Genomic DNA, 17,682 nt, shown 5'->3' on the forward strand with positions numbered 1-17,682 from the left:
AACGCAAACGCCTAAATAGTAAATACATAAATATATTTTGATATAGGTAAATTAGTGAATAGTGGTTATAAGTTATAATATATAAACATTTTTCTAAAATGTAATTATAAAAAATAACTACATAAGTAATAATAATAATAATATTCAAGCCATTATATTTATTATTATAAAAATAATAGAATTAGGTGTATTCTAGGGCACGTTACTAAGCCCTAAGCCCTAAAGTAATAGCCTAATAACTTACAACTCTAAAATAAGTAGTAATAGAAGATATAAGTAGCGACTAGCGATGATCTTTGTATTATCTACAATTTCAAATTTAGGTTTCAGCGATAACGATTAATTTTTTAAAAACAAAGTACCTATTATAATATTTATAATAAAAATGATTAATCGATTTATTTTTGATTCGAAATATGCAGTTACTAATAAATAAATTATTAATTATCCAATAGTTTTAATTTGTGAGATCAATTATTCATATTCCAGTATTTTAATTTTTATTATTTGTTTTGTTTGTCTTTCTTAACACTTGTCATTTGGGGTCAAGGATGTTGCCAAATTTGGTAAAAATTGTTGTTGTCAATGTTTGGTTGATATGGAACGAATTTACACCAATCAGATAAGGCTCTTGGTATTTGTCCTTGCTTGAAACCATGATAAGCGAGATTGTAAGAATACGTCATAAAATAAGTAAAACTTTAAGTTGTTAGTTTTGTTTCTTAGAGTATCAATTTATTATTTGTTTCTTGTGAATTGTTGTTATTTAATTTATTTATGGTCATAATTACTCAATGATCATCAGATATCAATTATATACTGTCAATTACTTTAGTAAGTAATATGCATTAATTGCTCATCTATTTCATTTTAAAGAAGAACATTTTACATGTCATGTTTCTTTACATTTAAGATTTCAACCAAAATTATTGTAATTAATATTGGTTTTATTGCATTTAGAAATATAGACTATAATCAATGAACTAATTTAAAATTGTAAATAATGGCTTATGTGAATGTTGCTGATTGGAAATCTGACCAAGTAGCTGATTGGCTTAAAGGTAAATTAAAACTTTAACTAATTACTTAAATAAATAATCAAAACAAATTTACAAATGTTAAATATGTTACTTAATAGGTTTAGATAGTGTTATTATACCATATATCAAGTACTTCATTGATACAGATGTAAATGGACAAAAGTTATTAGATATGCAACCTAATGATTTGGATAAAATTGGTGTGCAAAAAATTGGACATCAAGAGTTAATACTAGAAGCAGTAGATCTTCTAAGAAATTTTGTAAGTTTTAGCAGATATACTAAAGCTAATTGCAACATTCAATCTAAATTGCTAATCACATTATTTGTACTGTTTTTATAATCCCTACCCATTTTTATTGTCACTTATTTAAGTTGATACCAACAATTAATAACTTAAAATCTTTAAGTGTATCATTTTAGTTTAACTTAAAATGATGATTTTGATCTAATATATTATATCAAAATAAAATTAGGTAAAGAAATTATATATGAATATATATATTTATTTTTATTATACTTCAATAACACAATTCTTTACAGGGGGACATCCAGACATCCTTAGTTTTATTTAAGGTGATGAGAGGTTAGTAATAATAATAAATATGTGTAAAATATTGAAAATATTTGAGAAATAAAATAAGAGAACAAACAAAGTTATACATATACAGGTGTTTCCAAAATTAAATAGTAGGTATAATAAAAATATATAGGGCACCATTAAAATATATTTGCTTATGATTGTGATTTGTATTGATCTAAAATTTTGATAGTTAACTACCAATTAGAAGTAATGGTAGTAACCTGACTATATATTACTTAAAATGATCTATAGTTTGTGGGAAAATGTTGATAAATTTTTCTAGGTCAGAAAATTGGTAATGGATATAATATAATATTTATGTATTATATTCATGGTAAACTAAAATTAAAGTGACAATAACATAATAGTTTTATAAATACAATATTATTAAAATTCAGAAAAGCATTATTGTATAGAAACATATTGCAAACATTACATTGTAGTACTACCTTCAGATTTCTTAGCCATTCCTATTCTTTGTAAATATACCCAGATTCTTTACAACTTGGATCTTTAATTTATCTTTTGTTTTAATGATTTTTAGCATTATGAACTGGATAAAGAAAATGTACAATTACTAGCATTAAGATTGTCTTGCAGCGCTCATAGCTTATACAAAGACATAAAACAAAATTATTTAAATTCTACTCAAGTTCCAACTAAAATTCTTACAGATGTTGCTAACACAGTAGCTGCTCTAAAACCATTAGTTAATTGGTTAAACAGGTTTGATTTAATATATTATTATTACTGTGATGAAAATAGTTAACACATTATTTTAATTTTTAGACCTCCATTTTGTGGCCAACCACATTATATAAGTATGAAAAATAACTTACTTAAGTTGGCTCTTGAAATAGTAACTAGTGGTCAGCGTGATCGTTTTGCTGAGAATCCTGTTGAAAATATTTTTGAGATTGCCAAACAATTAGCTCAACATGCTGATCATGTTATTCAAGAAAGTCAAGATTCTCTAATTTTACAACCGGCTTCTTTGGATGTTGCTACACTTAAAAAAAGATCTGGAGAATCTCTGGTAATATATATAAAAACTTTATTATTATTAATTTTTAGGGTTTTAGCCAGTCTTTTTCTCTCTAAATGAAAATAATAAATTATAACTTAAAATAATAATAGCACTTATGTCAAAATAAGGTAACATTACTGCTTATTTAATTTTTAATTATTTTATTTGATCAATAATTGTACATATCAACCGGTAAATGGAAAAATGAACTTGGTGAAATAGTGTAAAATAGTATATACATAGGTATATATCAAGAGAAAACAACAGCCAAACTATATGATCATTTATTAATGAGATATTTCATTTTTAGTTTATGTTTATATGTATTAACAAAAATGTTATAAAGTAGTGGCCAAGTAGCTTTTTTTTAATGTATTAAATGAAAATATTTAATAATCTTTTCTTAAAGTTTAAATAAAAACAAAAGACCTAAAGCTAAGAATATAAAGAATATATGGAAATTTTAAAAGTAGTAAATCTGTTTCTTAGACCCTTTTACCTTGACCAGTTGATATTATCTTTCAAAATATCAAATATACCTTATGTATAAATTGAAGTTTTATGCTACTAATGTTTATTGTCCTTATTTATTTATTATTTCTTGTAAAATTTCTATATTACTTAATATTTAATAATTTTTATTCATATTTTATCATATTGTGCTAAATATTATTAAAGTAAAATATTTTCAGGGATTTTATATTGTACCATCATTTCACGGAGTTCATCAAGTTGGAGAAGTGAAATGTAATAGTGTGGCACATCAATGTGGTAAAATTGAGGCTGGTGATGAAATAGTACAAGTAAATTATCAAACTGTGGTAAGAAATGATTAAAAATACAATAATATTAAAAATTTGTTGAATTTTTGTTTAAAAATTTTGCTAATACCTCTTAAGGAAAACGTGAGCACCCCCATGTGTTGTCTTCATCTTACATGCATACAACAGCAAATTTTCATTCAGTAGAATATAATATTATGTGTTGTTACATTTAATATTAGAAAGAACTTATCTATCATCAACATTTAAGATTAGAACATTTATTAGTGTATAGCATTAATATTTTTTGATATTTTAATTTTCAAACAAGACATGAGTATTCAAAATATTACAAATTGAAAATGCTTATATCTAGCTAAAAAATTAAAATATTGAAAAATTCAACACTACAACACTGATAATTTTCAAACCTTTAATTTTATTGTGACACCTTTTATATTAATTCTTAAAAAGCTATTAATACATAATGTTTTATACTGAATGCAAATTTGCTGTGGTGTATGTATGTAAGACGTGACAAAATATGTGGGTGTAGCATCCTCTTAATAATAAATTATTATGATGTAGGTAAAAAAATATTAATATCTTAATAGGTAATTTTTTTATTAAATTTAAAATTCAGCAATTCTTTTTCAATCATATTTATAATATTGATTTAATTCTATTTAAAATCAATAACTTGTTCTAATTGACTATTATATGATATAAGGTTATGTAATTTATGTATTATTAAGTATAAGATAATGATTTTTATCAGATTAAATTAAAAATCAATATTATTTACTATGTTAAAATAATACATAAATTATATTATCATAACAGGGCATAATCTATCATTTCTCAATATTTAAATACTAATTAATAACAAATTTGGTAGAAAAATAGTATAAAAAAGATGTCAAAATCTTTTTATTTTAAACATTTTTTTCTTATTATGTGATGCATTTGATAATAGATACAATTCCATCACATAATATGTTTGTTATACAATTTTTAACTCATTTTATGTTATTATTTATTTTACTATTTACTATATTACTACTTCTTATATAAACTATTTAAAATTAAATGTTTTAAGCATTTAACATTTCAATGTATACAACTGTTTCTAAATTTCAGGTTGGTTGGCAAGCTAGACAAGTAATGGCTCTGTTAGAAGAAGCTTCAACTGATATCTTTTTGACACTTAAAAAACGGCCACGTCATAGTAAAGTATTTGGACAAATTTATATGAAACCATATCGTCTACCCAGTAAAAAACTATTTAATTATCCACAAAGATACTTTGATCAACTTACTCCACCAAGGCCAAGTGACCTATTGACAATTCCTAATTTCAGTTTTCCTGTAAACAAGTAAGTTCATCATATTTATCAACTCAGTTAAATTTTAAAATAGTTATCAGTACGAATTAAATCTTAAATTATAATTTTTAAAATACCATTGTGTTCAACAAATTCTTTAAATATATTAGAAAAATATTATTTTTATATTACATTTATTGAATGATATGTCTCATTTATTTACTATATTAATGGCTGTTAATATTTTTAATTAATATGTATTAGTGTATTTCCTAACTGGACCCATTCAATATTTCTGTATAATACCATTCAATTGCGATACCATTATTTTGTACTGTTCTTATTCTAATTTATGTTTTCCTATAATTTTTATTATAAAACAATATTCGTGATGTCTAGTACAAATTTTATTTTGTTAGCAAACTGTTTCTTGTTTTTGTTTCATATTTGTAATACAATAAAATAAAATAATACAAAGTATTTAGGTAACATCAGTTATTAAATCAAAAGTTGAAAAAAATTGTTCTAATGAAAATTTAAATTTAACACATACAATTAATTATTTGTAATTAATTGAAAATTTTTAAATGTGTATATTTTAAAATATATTTCTTTTTGGTAGATTTTGTTTAATAATTAAAATATTTTTAGACAAGACAAGAAGAAGGTACCAAAGATTCAAGAAAGTCAACTCTTAAGTGATCATTTGTTGAGTCCTCCACCAGTTATACATTTAGGTGGGCGTTCAATTTCTCCTGAAATTTTTTCACACAGTAATAGCAGTAGTGGTGATGAAAGTGAACTTGAAAGTGCCAACTGCTCCTCACCTACTTCTGTTAGATTATATCTTCCAAAGCCACATATCCCTGTTCAAAGAAGGGCAACAATAAGTGGAGCCAGTCCTATTGGAAAACATGCACCATTCAATTTTGATCAGGTATTTGTTGAAGAATATAATTTTCAGTATTAAAAAAAAACAAAACAAAAAATAATTATATAATAGCTACAACAATAATAAAAAATACCTAATAAATAATCATATTTGACTATTATAAAATTTCAAACAATTTTAAAAATGACTTTTCCTCAACGCGACTGATGTGCGTATTAAATGCACTTTATAGTTTGTTATTTTTTTGAACAGGTAACACTAGACGTGCCTAAATAAACCTCTATGAAAGGTTAGTCAATTTGTCATGCCAGCTCAATTCATTCTAACATTCTTATTCTAATATTTATATAAAAATAACAATTTTATTTGTTAAAATTTCAAAATACATTTTTTAATAGAAACAAAAAAATATTATATATACTTATTAAGTTATTTATTTCTTACATTAATGTCAAAGTTTTTCTCCAAAGTTCAATGTGAGTTAATTATTCTGGTGAACATTCAAAAAGGCCTAATACATTAATCTAAAGTATTGGATTATTAATGTACATTTAAGAACGAGTAACAAGTGATATATGAATAAGTAAATACTTACAGGTAACAACAGCCTTCTACATCTTTCTATATTGGTTATTACTTGTATGTTTTTATTTTATAAAAGTTTCTTATTGATTTATTATATTGAAAAATATGTTTAATTTTTTTTTTTTTGTGTAAGTTGCATCAATATGACTAAGAATCAGTTTATTAAATTATTTATAATATTTAAAATATTTTAAGTTTTTGGCAGAGTGTGATGAAATGTATTTTAATGGTTCCTATATATTCTTATGAAACTTTATCTAATATGCAATGTCGGTTAAATATATTTTAGTTGATCCAAAAGAAATACTAGGTCTATTAAAATATTACATTATAATTTATTATTTATCAGTAGTAAATAATTGTGAATGGTTAAAATTAACCTTTTTTAAAAATTAATTTAATAAACTAGGTTTATTATAAAATATAATTATTAATTATTTTGTGTTTATAGAATATATATATAATTATGTAGATTATCTTACATTTTTGTTTGAAACCTAAATTCTTTATTATTTTCTTCTCATTAAACACTTGCTCTGCCAAAATAAAAAGTAATTTATATGAAGCCTTAATAACATAATACATTAATGTACTTAAATATATAAAATATATTTAAACTTAAATCTTCAAGGATTTGTATGGTAAAATAATTAAATAAATTATATTATTAATTTAATAAATTGAGCTTAGTTAATATTATTTTAAACACTTTGGGTTAACATTTGTTTTTCTATTTTATAATTTAATATTCTGTCTTTTAATTTTCTATAATTTATGTATTATTGTTATTAAATCTAAATTATAAACACTATTTGACTATTTGTAGGATAATATTCTTCTTAGTGTGAGTTGTGTCTGTGTGTGTATATGTGTGAGAGAGTTCAGTAGAATGTTTTTAAGGGTCTTCCATAAACTATTAAATCAACTAAAATTATGTATTTATTTTGTGCATTTAAATTTTATTATAAATTTAAGAAATAGGTTAATGTTAAATTGTTTATAGTTAATTTTTTAAAAAGTCATTACTAACTAATTTTTAAATTATCTCTTATAAAATTAATAATTACCCTGCTAAATAATTTTGTATCCAGGTTTAATATTAAAGACATGGTTCAAGTGTTTGTGAACAATTTCATTTATTTATAAATGTTTATACAGATACTATGTTTGTAAGTTGTTATTTGTCGAAAATTATTTTTATTGAATGTTCAAATCTTATAAATTTATACATATTTATGTTAATTAATTAATATTTTATTCACTAATATAGTATTGGTTAATTATATAAAAGTTATGTGTAACTAATATCTATGCAATCAATGGTTACAATTTTAAAGCTAGGAAGACCCTTAACAAAATACTTTCAACTTTTAATCAAATGGAAATACTATAAATATTATTGTTATGGTGTATACATACGATTGAGTGAATTTCATGATTTTATTTAATTTAGATCAAAACAAAAAGTAAACAATTTTAATCATTTTCTACTATTTTGATAAATGTTATTGATGTAATTGATGTCCAGTGATTGATGGACTGATGAATATTATTTTGTGTTTCTAATTACAATTGATAGTTGTAAATGACTACAAAATTTATAATTAAGCAGTTTAATTGTTAAATTGTATTTATTAAATTTAATTTAAATTTTAGATTTATATGGAACATATAATTATTAATGAATAAATTGTATTAACAAGTCTCAATCGTATTCCACCTTTTTATTTGCATGGATTGAATTTTTCCCTATTTAAAATAATTTTTTATACTTATATAAAAGTACTTACTTTAAATATTAATATCTTTGAAATATTATTTTCAGTTTTGGAACGAATTGAAACAAGTTAATGAAGCACATAATAATAATAAAAATAATAGTGAAAAATCTAATAGTGAGATGCAACTTAGCAAACGTTCTAAACCAACAAAAGTTCATTGGACATCATTACCACCAAATGAAGAGAAAATTGAAAGTCAAAAGTTTTCTGATAAGAAACTCCTTGATACATCTATTAAAGATGATGGTTTAACTAGCTGTAATTTAATTTCTGTCAAAGAGCGAATTAATCAATTGAAAATTAATAATAGCCCAGAACATATTATTAACAAAAAACCTAAAATAATGCCAAAACCCTTTGTTTCTAAAGTTGCTAAACCAATTGATAATCCAGTATTTACTAAAGTTCGTGGTAAACTAGACAAAAGTTATAGTACTCCATCTTATGACTTTTCTACAGAATGTAATCTGCCTAACGATTTTGAATATTTTGATTCTGATTTGAGAATGTCAATTGAAGATGTAAAAAATTATGAGACTCATGAAGTCACTAATAATAGTATTTATAATGAAGAAAAATTCAAAAGACCTGATAAACCTATTTTAGTTTTCCCTAAACCACCCCCTCCTCGAACTGATGACAATGTTTCTCTAGCAACTATGACAGAATCAGTTGAAAATAGTTGTATAAACAAATCAGTAAAACCAATTTTATATTTTCCAAAACCACCACCACCTAGAATTGAAGATGCAAATTTTTCAAAATTAAAAGAAACTGATATAACTGATAATAAAGGATTTGAACTTGAAAATAGTAAAAGTATAGAACAATTTAGTAATAGAGTATCAGAATCTGGCTGTGGATTTTTATTTGATTCAAAACAAGAAGAACACTTAGAAAGTATAACAAACAGTTATTTAGAAAATCAAAATGAAAATTTCTTAGATTATGATAACATAACAACACATTCATCTCAAGATAGAGTTCCAGAATCAATGGATTGTTCCAAATATTCTATGAATCATTGTAAAAATAAATCTTTCTTAAACAGTAAACATCAAGATCAATCAGATTATGAAAAAAACTCATTTTCTGATTTATCTGATGCTTGCCCACCACTGTCATTAACTGATCTTAGCGGTAGTGATGATAATATATTTCGGGTGGATACCAAAGATAATATATCTTTACCATCTGAACGAACAGCCATCATACTTCATCAAGCTGTATTAAATACTCCAGCTACATTTCCCAGACAAAAAACTGAAATAAAAAAATCTCAGCCACCAGTACCACCTCCTAGACCATCCAAGCCTGCTGAACTGCCTAAAAGAACCAGCTATAGAGCTATGCTTGGTGCTAAAACTATTGGCAAAAAAGAAAATAAAGGACAAAAACAATTATTTCAACGAAATCCGTTAATAGCTAGTAATTTTAATTTTCTATACATTCAAATTATAGAAATAATTTATTACATTATAAATACATTGTTTGCTTTTCTTTTTTTAGAACGTCGAAATATAAGTGCTAAAGAATTAGGTACGTGTGAATATCAAGGATGGCTCTATCAAAGATCTAAAAAAATATCTCCTAGAATGCAATGGATTAAAGGATGGTTCATTATTAAAGGAACTACTTTTTATGGGTTTAATAATAAAGAAGTATAACAAATTTATTATTATACTATTTATTTAAATTAATTATGATATACTTTTTAGTCATCTAAATCCCGACTCATGATCATATTATCTGGTTTTACGGTATCTGTTGCTGATGAAGTTAAGTCAAGAACTAATGCCTTTAAAGTATACCATATGGGAACCATGTTCTATTTTGCAGCTGAAACACCAGATGATTTATCCATGTGGTTGGATTGGTTTTCAACTGCTACTATCGCTGATGGACATAATTCAAGTAAATCCAATTAAATTCTTTTAAATGGTATTATTAATCTTAAACAATTAGCTAAAAGTATAGGTTCTTACTTAAAATGAAACATTTTCTTTTTTAGTAATACACTAATGACACCTTTTACTTCCCATAAATCTATTTAAAACTGCGCAGGCTGATTAATGGATATGTGGATGCTCCCTCTCTTTTTCTCTGATACACTTTAAAGTTTTTTCTCACTCAAATAGGTCTAATCCTTCCTTTGTTGTTTCATTTGACAACACCAATTATGGTGGAAATAAATTGTTTATTTGATCCAATTTATTATTTGCTTACTTTAATGTTGTATTGTTCTATTGGGCTCTAAGGTTGTTAATAAAGAAATAAAGAAATAAAATATAGTTGGAAAATTTATAATTATATAGATTATTATATCTGGGTATCAACAAGTTTTGTTTTAATAATTTGATTTTTATAAAATATTGCTGTGTTAACAGCTGTTTATTTAAATAATTTATGTACTTAAAATAAAAATAAATAAGTATAGTTATTTTTATATTGTTCTGTTTAAATTTAAAAATTTGATATAGTTAGTTATTAATATTGAAGTAGTACAATTCCTAAAAGGAGTTAGTCATATTAGTGTTTTCCACCAATTATTAAGACAAAAATTATTATTAGGCAATGTTTTATAATACCTTCAATTATATAATATTATTTATGATAATATTTTTAAACTTTTTTAAGACATTTTTTAATTTGTTTCATATATGTTTGTTATATGTAATTTCTAAAGTATTTTTAAATATAATTAGTATTTATCAATTAAATTTAATTAACAAATTTAAAATAATTATTACTTGATTACTGAAAAAAAATTAAAAGATAGAAATAACAATTCTATATTCTGATAAATTTAAGAACTGTATTCGGCAGCTGACAACAGCCGTACAGATGGGGGTGACAAACTAGTATTGCCTGACTACTGCTTGAAAAAGATTCATTGTTACCAAGTATAGTTCTTAACTTGAATATAGTAAAGAAAAAAATATTCTATTTCAATTTTTGCCACTATATATAATTTTATAGCAAGAGTTACTAATTAATTACTGTACTATTTAAATACAGGCTCAGTTTGTTATATTATAGGAGAGAATCGCTTTAATATTTCTAATACAATTTTCATAAAAATGTAATTTTTAGTAAATGTTTAGCAAAATGTATGTCTTTTATGCTTTTTTTTTGGAAGAATATGTGGAAAATATGGCTGAAATTGTAATTTAACATTGCTCATAATCCTAAAAAATAATAACATATTTAACATTTAATTGTCCATAATTTTTAGATATTGTGGCTGTTAGCGAGACTGATGGTGAAGAAGATGATAACTTAAATGAAAACCATGAATTGGTAGATACATTTTCATCAAAACCAGGAACATCACATGATTCTTCTTTTACAAGTTCAGCTTTTAAGAATATTTCTACATTTCTTTCAAGTCACATGGGGTCACATTCGAATCATAATACAAGTTCTAATAAAAACAAAACGTAAGAATTACTATTACATATTTTATTATTTCTTTAATCTTAAATGTTGCTTATATGTATTCAAATTAACAGTTTATTTCAACATTATGTATAATTATAATTTATTTAATTTCTAATTATTTATTTTTTGTCTTAATTTAACATTATATTCCAGATTGTAATGTTTAAGCTGTTTAAACTTAATTATTATTAATTAGAAACTTCATTAATTATATTTATTATTACGCTTTCTATTATTTTAAGCTAACATTTTAGTTTTTTTAACTCTTTTGTAAAACTGAAACATTGGGTTAAAAATATAGAAATATTTACTGCTAGCTGTAACTAAAAAATAAAATTTAAAACTCATCTAATATAAATATTTAATTTTAAGCATAGTATAATTTTTTTTTTTTTAGCATTATAGACCATTTAGGCCCTTTGCTACCAATACAAAATTCTTCCACTCTTCTCTATTATATGCATGCACATTAGATTTCTATGCCACTCTGGTCTTAACTCCTGAATATCTCTTTTGACTACATCCAACCAACGCTGCTTCGGTCTGCCGCGAGGTCTTTCTCTGTTCAAGTTGTTTACAAGTACTGTCTTTTTAATACTGTTGTCCGCTCTCCAAACGTGACCAGCCCATTCCAGTCTTGTGCCTTTTACAAATTGTACTATATTTCCTTTTCCATATAATTGTTGTACCTGTTTGTTTGACCTTCTCTCCCACACTTAGGTATCATGGTTATATACGGGACCATAGATTTTCCTTAACACCTTTCTTTCAAAAATATTAAGTTTAGTATAAGCATAGTATACTAAAATATTAATAATTAATATATTTTTCTTTAGCGATAAAAGCTTTCATTCATTAAAAAAACAACAAAAAAAGAATTTGACAAAAGAAGATCAAGCTAAAGGTAGCAGTTTGGACAGAAAGCATTGGAAATTTTTAGGAATGGGTATGATTGGGCGAGACTCAAATGAACCAGTTCCAACATCTCAATATCGTAGTTATCGAAGAGTACCTCCGACAGTTCCTAAGTGTACAACAGATACATCTGTACTCCCTAGTTCTTATCACCAAAAGTAAATTTATTATTAAAAATAAAACAATATTTATCTTTTTCTTCAAAATAATATAATAATATGTTCTAATGTTTTCTTTAGCTGATATAATACCTATTATTTATCAATAGCCAATAAGTAAAATAATTTAAGGTATAATTACTAAACACGATAGCATATATTTTAACTCCATAAATAATAATTTTAATTTCTCAAGTATAAAACAACATAAAAAGTTTAAAATAATTATAATGGTTTATCAAATTATAAGAATTCTATGATCAAAGAGAAAGTATTTTTTTTTATTATTATTATTTTACAATTAATTATCGTTTTCTAAATAATTTTATTTATTGAAAAATTGTTTTTATTGTTTTGAAAAAATAAAACAAACGGATGTATAATTGTTTTTTTGTATAAATACATTAAAAAAAATATTTTATTTTAGCTCTGATATATATCCTATATCTCAAATTAACCATAATCGTCCAGCAGATATGGTTGATTATCGATTAGCTTCGATAACAAAACCTGATACTAACCAAAGGTACCATAGTTAAATTATTTTTAAAAAAAAATTGTAACTTAATAAATCCAAATTTCAAAATCTTTAGAAGAGCAGATCCTACAAACAGTTCTGAAATAACATTAGAATCATTTATACAGTCTCGGCAAGATGAAAGGCGTATACAACACTTACATATGGGAATGCGTGTACCTCAGTACATAGCTCCACCACCACCACCGCCACCAGGTTACAATAATAATATTATTATTATAAATATTGAACAAATTTTAACTAATTATTTGACAGGAACCAGAGATGATCAAAGTCAACAACTTTTGGATCAAGCCAGTTTCCGGTATGTCTCTTATAAATTAGATATACATTTAGATAAAGATTATTTTTATATTCTCTTTTTCTTTATTATACGGTAATCATTATTAACTTATTTTTCTTCTTTTTTTTTCTAGCAATTAATAAAAAAATATAATTTATTAGTATTTACCTATAGATTATAGTACTGCATTTATACTTGCTTTTTAGAATTGCTGCTGAAAGTGAACCTCGATCAAGGCAACCAATCACTGCATTGACTAATGTTGAACACAATTACAATTTAAGTGTATTACCACCTTGTAAGTTAATTGTTTACCATGATAATATTTTGTTTATTTAAAATTTACCTTTAACCACTGTTAATATATTTGAATTTATGACAAAATAATATTATTACTAAATTATTTTAGATTCTTAGTAGAGCAATTAATGTATTGATTTTACTATGTGATTCTTTATTTTTGTGTGTGTAGATGATAATTACTCAATTAAATGCATCAATTTTCAATGTTAATGGTAATTTTGAGTAGCAAATTGGATTTAAATGAACATTTTGGGAAATAAAAAGTGAAAAATTCCCAGTACTTTTATATTAATTAGAAAAAAAAATACTCATATCCAATTTTTGGCAAAATTAATTTTGTCATTTGATGTATCTTGAAAATAAATAACCGTAGATACTTGAAATTATTTTCATTAAATAATTTCATTATAATTTTCTATTCAGTAAAAAAAATTTGAGCTATTTGAAGGTGTGATAAAATTTTCATTTTTTTTCAATAAATATCTATAATATTATTCAACTATTTTAAATAGATAATTTAAGTTAAATTTTGATGAAATTACTTACTTATTTAATCAATAAATAACAATATTAATTATTATTTTTTTTAAATTTAAAAACAAAATTATTTTTAAAAACTTTTAAGTATATTATGCATTTTGCTATATGCAATGATATTTTTCTATTTGTTTTAAGATATTATTATCTATTTATAATATGAACTATTTTTACTGTTTTACCATATTTATTGAGCATACGCGCAATTTCTATGAAAAAAAATTCAGGTTGCTTCATTTTATAGACATTTATTGCTGAATATGAAATTATAAAAAAATATTTGAGGGTACTAGTTTTTAAAATTGAGCGTGCTTATACACCCTAAGCGCCTCCTATGCGCCTACGAGTTATTTAAATATTGATATTATATAGTAAAAATATATATTTATATAATAATTATAAACTAATAATATAATATATGTAATATTTATGTAAAGAATATTACGTATTTAATAAAATTATAATTTTTATTTAAAGTTTTAATACAAGTGTGTCATTGTGTTACGTCTTATGTCTATATTGTAGTATTAAATTGCAAATTGTTGTATTAATAGCTGTGTAGATCTACTAAATATGTAACTATAGTTATTTTAATTCACCATTTGATCAATTCTTAAAGTCTGTAATTATTCCCTGTGCTGAGGGTAATTAGATCAAAAATGAAAAAAAGTAAATACCAACTTAATTAAATTTATGATCTATAATTAATACCACTTTAAAACAATAGAGTGATTCTTTTATCCACAGGCTTTCGTAAAAACGATATAAAATAAATTAAAGACCATTGTGAAACTAAAACTTTTTTGTTTTCCTCATTATCTAGAGTAAAAACATACACTTTAAATGTATATAATAATTATAATATACTATAATAACACATATTTATTGTATATAATATAGTTATTAGGATAGAAGTTTTTAAAATAAGTTATCAATATTTAAGTGTAGACGTATTAATAAATTAATAAATAATATTGTATTATATTTCCAGGGTTAACTGAGAGTTCAACTCAATCTAGTGATTTTAATGGAAATAGAAATTCTAAAACATTTCCACATCCTCGTGATGGTCCATATATGCCTCAATTATCTGAATCACATGAACATCAATTATATTCCAATCGATATGTTAGTATTTTATTTAAATTTTATAATTTTTATTAAAAATAATAATATTCTTGTTTTTATTTAATTATAAATGTATAATAAACTTTAATTATTGATAATAAATTAATGCAGTGTCATTGTTATATATTTCAAATATCTACTTACAACTTACAAGTTATAACACCTTGATGAAATAAAAATTTTAAAAAAATTCAATGAACAATCATAATCTTGAAGTAGTAAATTAATTGGCTTAGCAAAAACTAAGCCTGAATTATTTAAAAAAATTCTAATTTTTAGACAACAAATAAATATCAGTTAAATAATATATATATTTATATTTATAAGTAATTCATTTTTGAAATATTTATTTCTGAATTGGCTTAATACAGAGTGATTCTTTTATCATAAAACACTCATTATTAATGTTTTTGAAAACATTTTTTTCCATAGTTTCAAGTTGATAAAAAAACAAAATTTTTATATATTTTTTTTAAGTTTTTTACTGTTTTGAATGACAACATAGTTTTAATATCATATTCCAAAGCAGAACAATTTTTTCAGTATTTTGGTACATAAAAATAGAATTTAGGGCGAGTAGTTTATGAGTTATACGTATTCAAAATTTAGATGTGCGGAGTGGAGTGGTACGGAGTTACCCTGCAAAATGTTTGTCCACTGCCCTGCTTGTCTAAACTTTAAATACGTATAATTCCTAAACTACTCGCCCTAAATTCGATTTTTATGTACCAAAATACTGAGAAAATTATTCTGCTTTGGAATATGATATTAAAACTATATGTTGTCATTCGAAAAAGTAAAAAACTTAAAAAAAAATATTTAAAAATATAATTGTTTAATAAAAATGTATTTTTAACAACTTGAAACTATGTAAAAAATATTTTCAAAAACATGAATACTTTTTGAAATAAGGAGTGGTTCATAATAAGAATCACCCTGTATATATTTGAAAAATACACCTAATATATAGCATTGTCACTGTACGTACATTTAATTAAACTAAATAGTAATATCTTCTGTAAAAAATGTATAGCCTTTGGATCAAATCAGTGACACCGAATCATTAGAATATCCGCCTGTTTTTGAACCAGAAACTTATTCATTAACTGATGTTCATTCAAGAAGACGAGATCGTTCGAATAATAATATTGAAAATGAACCTGGAAACAGCAATAGTTACAGGTGATAAATGTATAGATTAATAAATACTATTATTTTGTATTTTATTCATTAGGTTAATTTATTAATTTGTGTCCTTAAATTTATACCTAGAAAAATTGTTTAAAGTCAAATGTGTATATCATACATAATATGTGTAACAGAATTTGTTTAATTTATATAACGAAAATTACTCTTAATATGATATTTTTTCATACATCACACAAAAATCCTAACTAAATATAATAACTTGAAAAATGTGTGTTTTTATTAAAGTATTATATTAGTTTAATAATTGTTGTGATCTATTTATTTTTGTGAACTTTTATTTACTGTTGAAATATAATATTTTATAGTGGTTCTGACTGTTGATTTTCATTAAATATTTTATTGTTTATGATATGTTTTTATTCATTAGATAATATATATATTATAATTATTATATATTTTTATATTAATGGTATACTTGAAAATTAAAATAGGACTAATAATATGAATAATCTTACTAACTTTATAATGTTAATTATTTAAATGTAATTGAATGTATTTATTTTTAGTCATAATCATAGGTGTGTGCAGACTTAAATTACTGGTTGAGAGGAACAATTTATGCCCTAATGCTTAGAGAGTGCCCCTAAATTGTTTTTAATACTTTTCCTTATTGTACATAAAAAACTGAATATTTATAAATACATAGTACATAGAATCAAGTTTAATGTACATACAATAATAATGTGTTGTTTATGTTGGTATGAACATGTTTTATTGAATTTATAAACTAGAATTTAAAATATTTTTAAATCATATAAAATAAGTATAAATCATGTATAAAAATAAGAATACATTACATAACATTTAAAAAAAGAAGTTTGGTTTAATATTAAAAATTAAATATGCATATTGTAATACATAATATGTGTACATATTATACCTATTATTGTCATATTATATAATATTTATAATAAAAGAAAGATTATAAATTAATTCTATTTTTCATCGCTTTGAATTCATCAACTCAAATTGTTTTTTACATACATTGGTTTGTCATTTCTTATTAGTTTACTGGTTCATTACATTCAATTAAAAATAATATAAAGTTGACTGGGTGAGAATTGTATTTGTGAATTTCAATAAGCTTTTCTCTCTCTTTATCTTAAGCATACTTAATATGATCTGTGCTCCAGGGGCCAGAATTAAAAACCCCTTTTATAACTAAAAAGTATAATC

At 23.5% G+C, this 17,682-nt stretch overlaps 1 protein-coding gene across 2 annotated transcripts; it reads left to right on the top strand.

Moving 5' to 3' along the window:
* The first annotated feature begins 693 nt into the window (after positions 1 to 693).
* Positions 694 to 16,607, top strand: LOC113553991. 2 transcript variants are annotated; one of them, XM_026957609.1, is made up of 19 exons: positions 694 to 834; positions 961 to 1,061; positions 1,139 to 1,302; positions 2,168 to 2,349; positions 2,413 to 2,659; positions 3,343 to 3,471; positions 4,552 to 4,787; positions 5,388 to 5,673; positions 8,039 to 9,422; positions 9,504 to 9,655; positions 9,713 to 9,908; positions 11,230 to 11,434; positions 12,272 to 12,508; positions 12,936 to 13,034; positions 13,102 to 13,241; positions 13,302 to 13,350; positions 13,536 to 13,627; positions 15,161 to 15,297; positions 16,331 to 16,483. In XM_026957609.1, the coding sequence occupies exons 2-19, from the start codon at positions 1,004 to 1,006 to the stop codon at positions 16,481 to 16,483; spliced, it is 4,146 nt and encodes a 1,381-aa protein (XP_026813410.1). In that variant the 5' UTR covers positions 694 to 834; positions 961 to 1,003. The 2 variants fall into 2 exon arrangements, with proteins under 2 accessions (XP_026813410.1, XP_026813411.1); XM_026957610.1 differs by lacking the exon at positions 694 to 834 and having other exon boundaries at positions 1,004 to 1,061; positions 16,331 to 16,607.
* The last annotated feature ends 1,075 nt before the right edge of the window (positions 16,608 to 17,682 follow it).

This window comes from Rhopalosiphum maidis, chromosome 2, assembly GCF_003676215.2.
Source record: "Rhopalosiphum maidis isolate BTI-1 chromosome 2, ASM367621v3, whole genome shotgun sequence".
NCBI lineage: Eukaryota > Metazoa > Arthropoda > Insecta > Hemiptera > Aphididae > Rhopalosiphum > Rhopalosiphum maidis.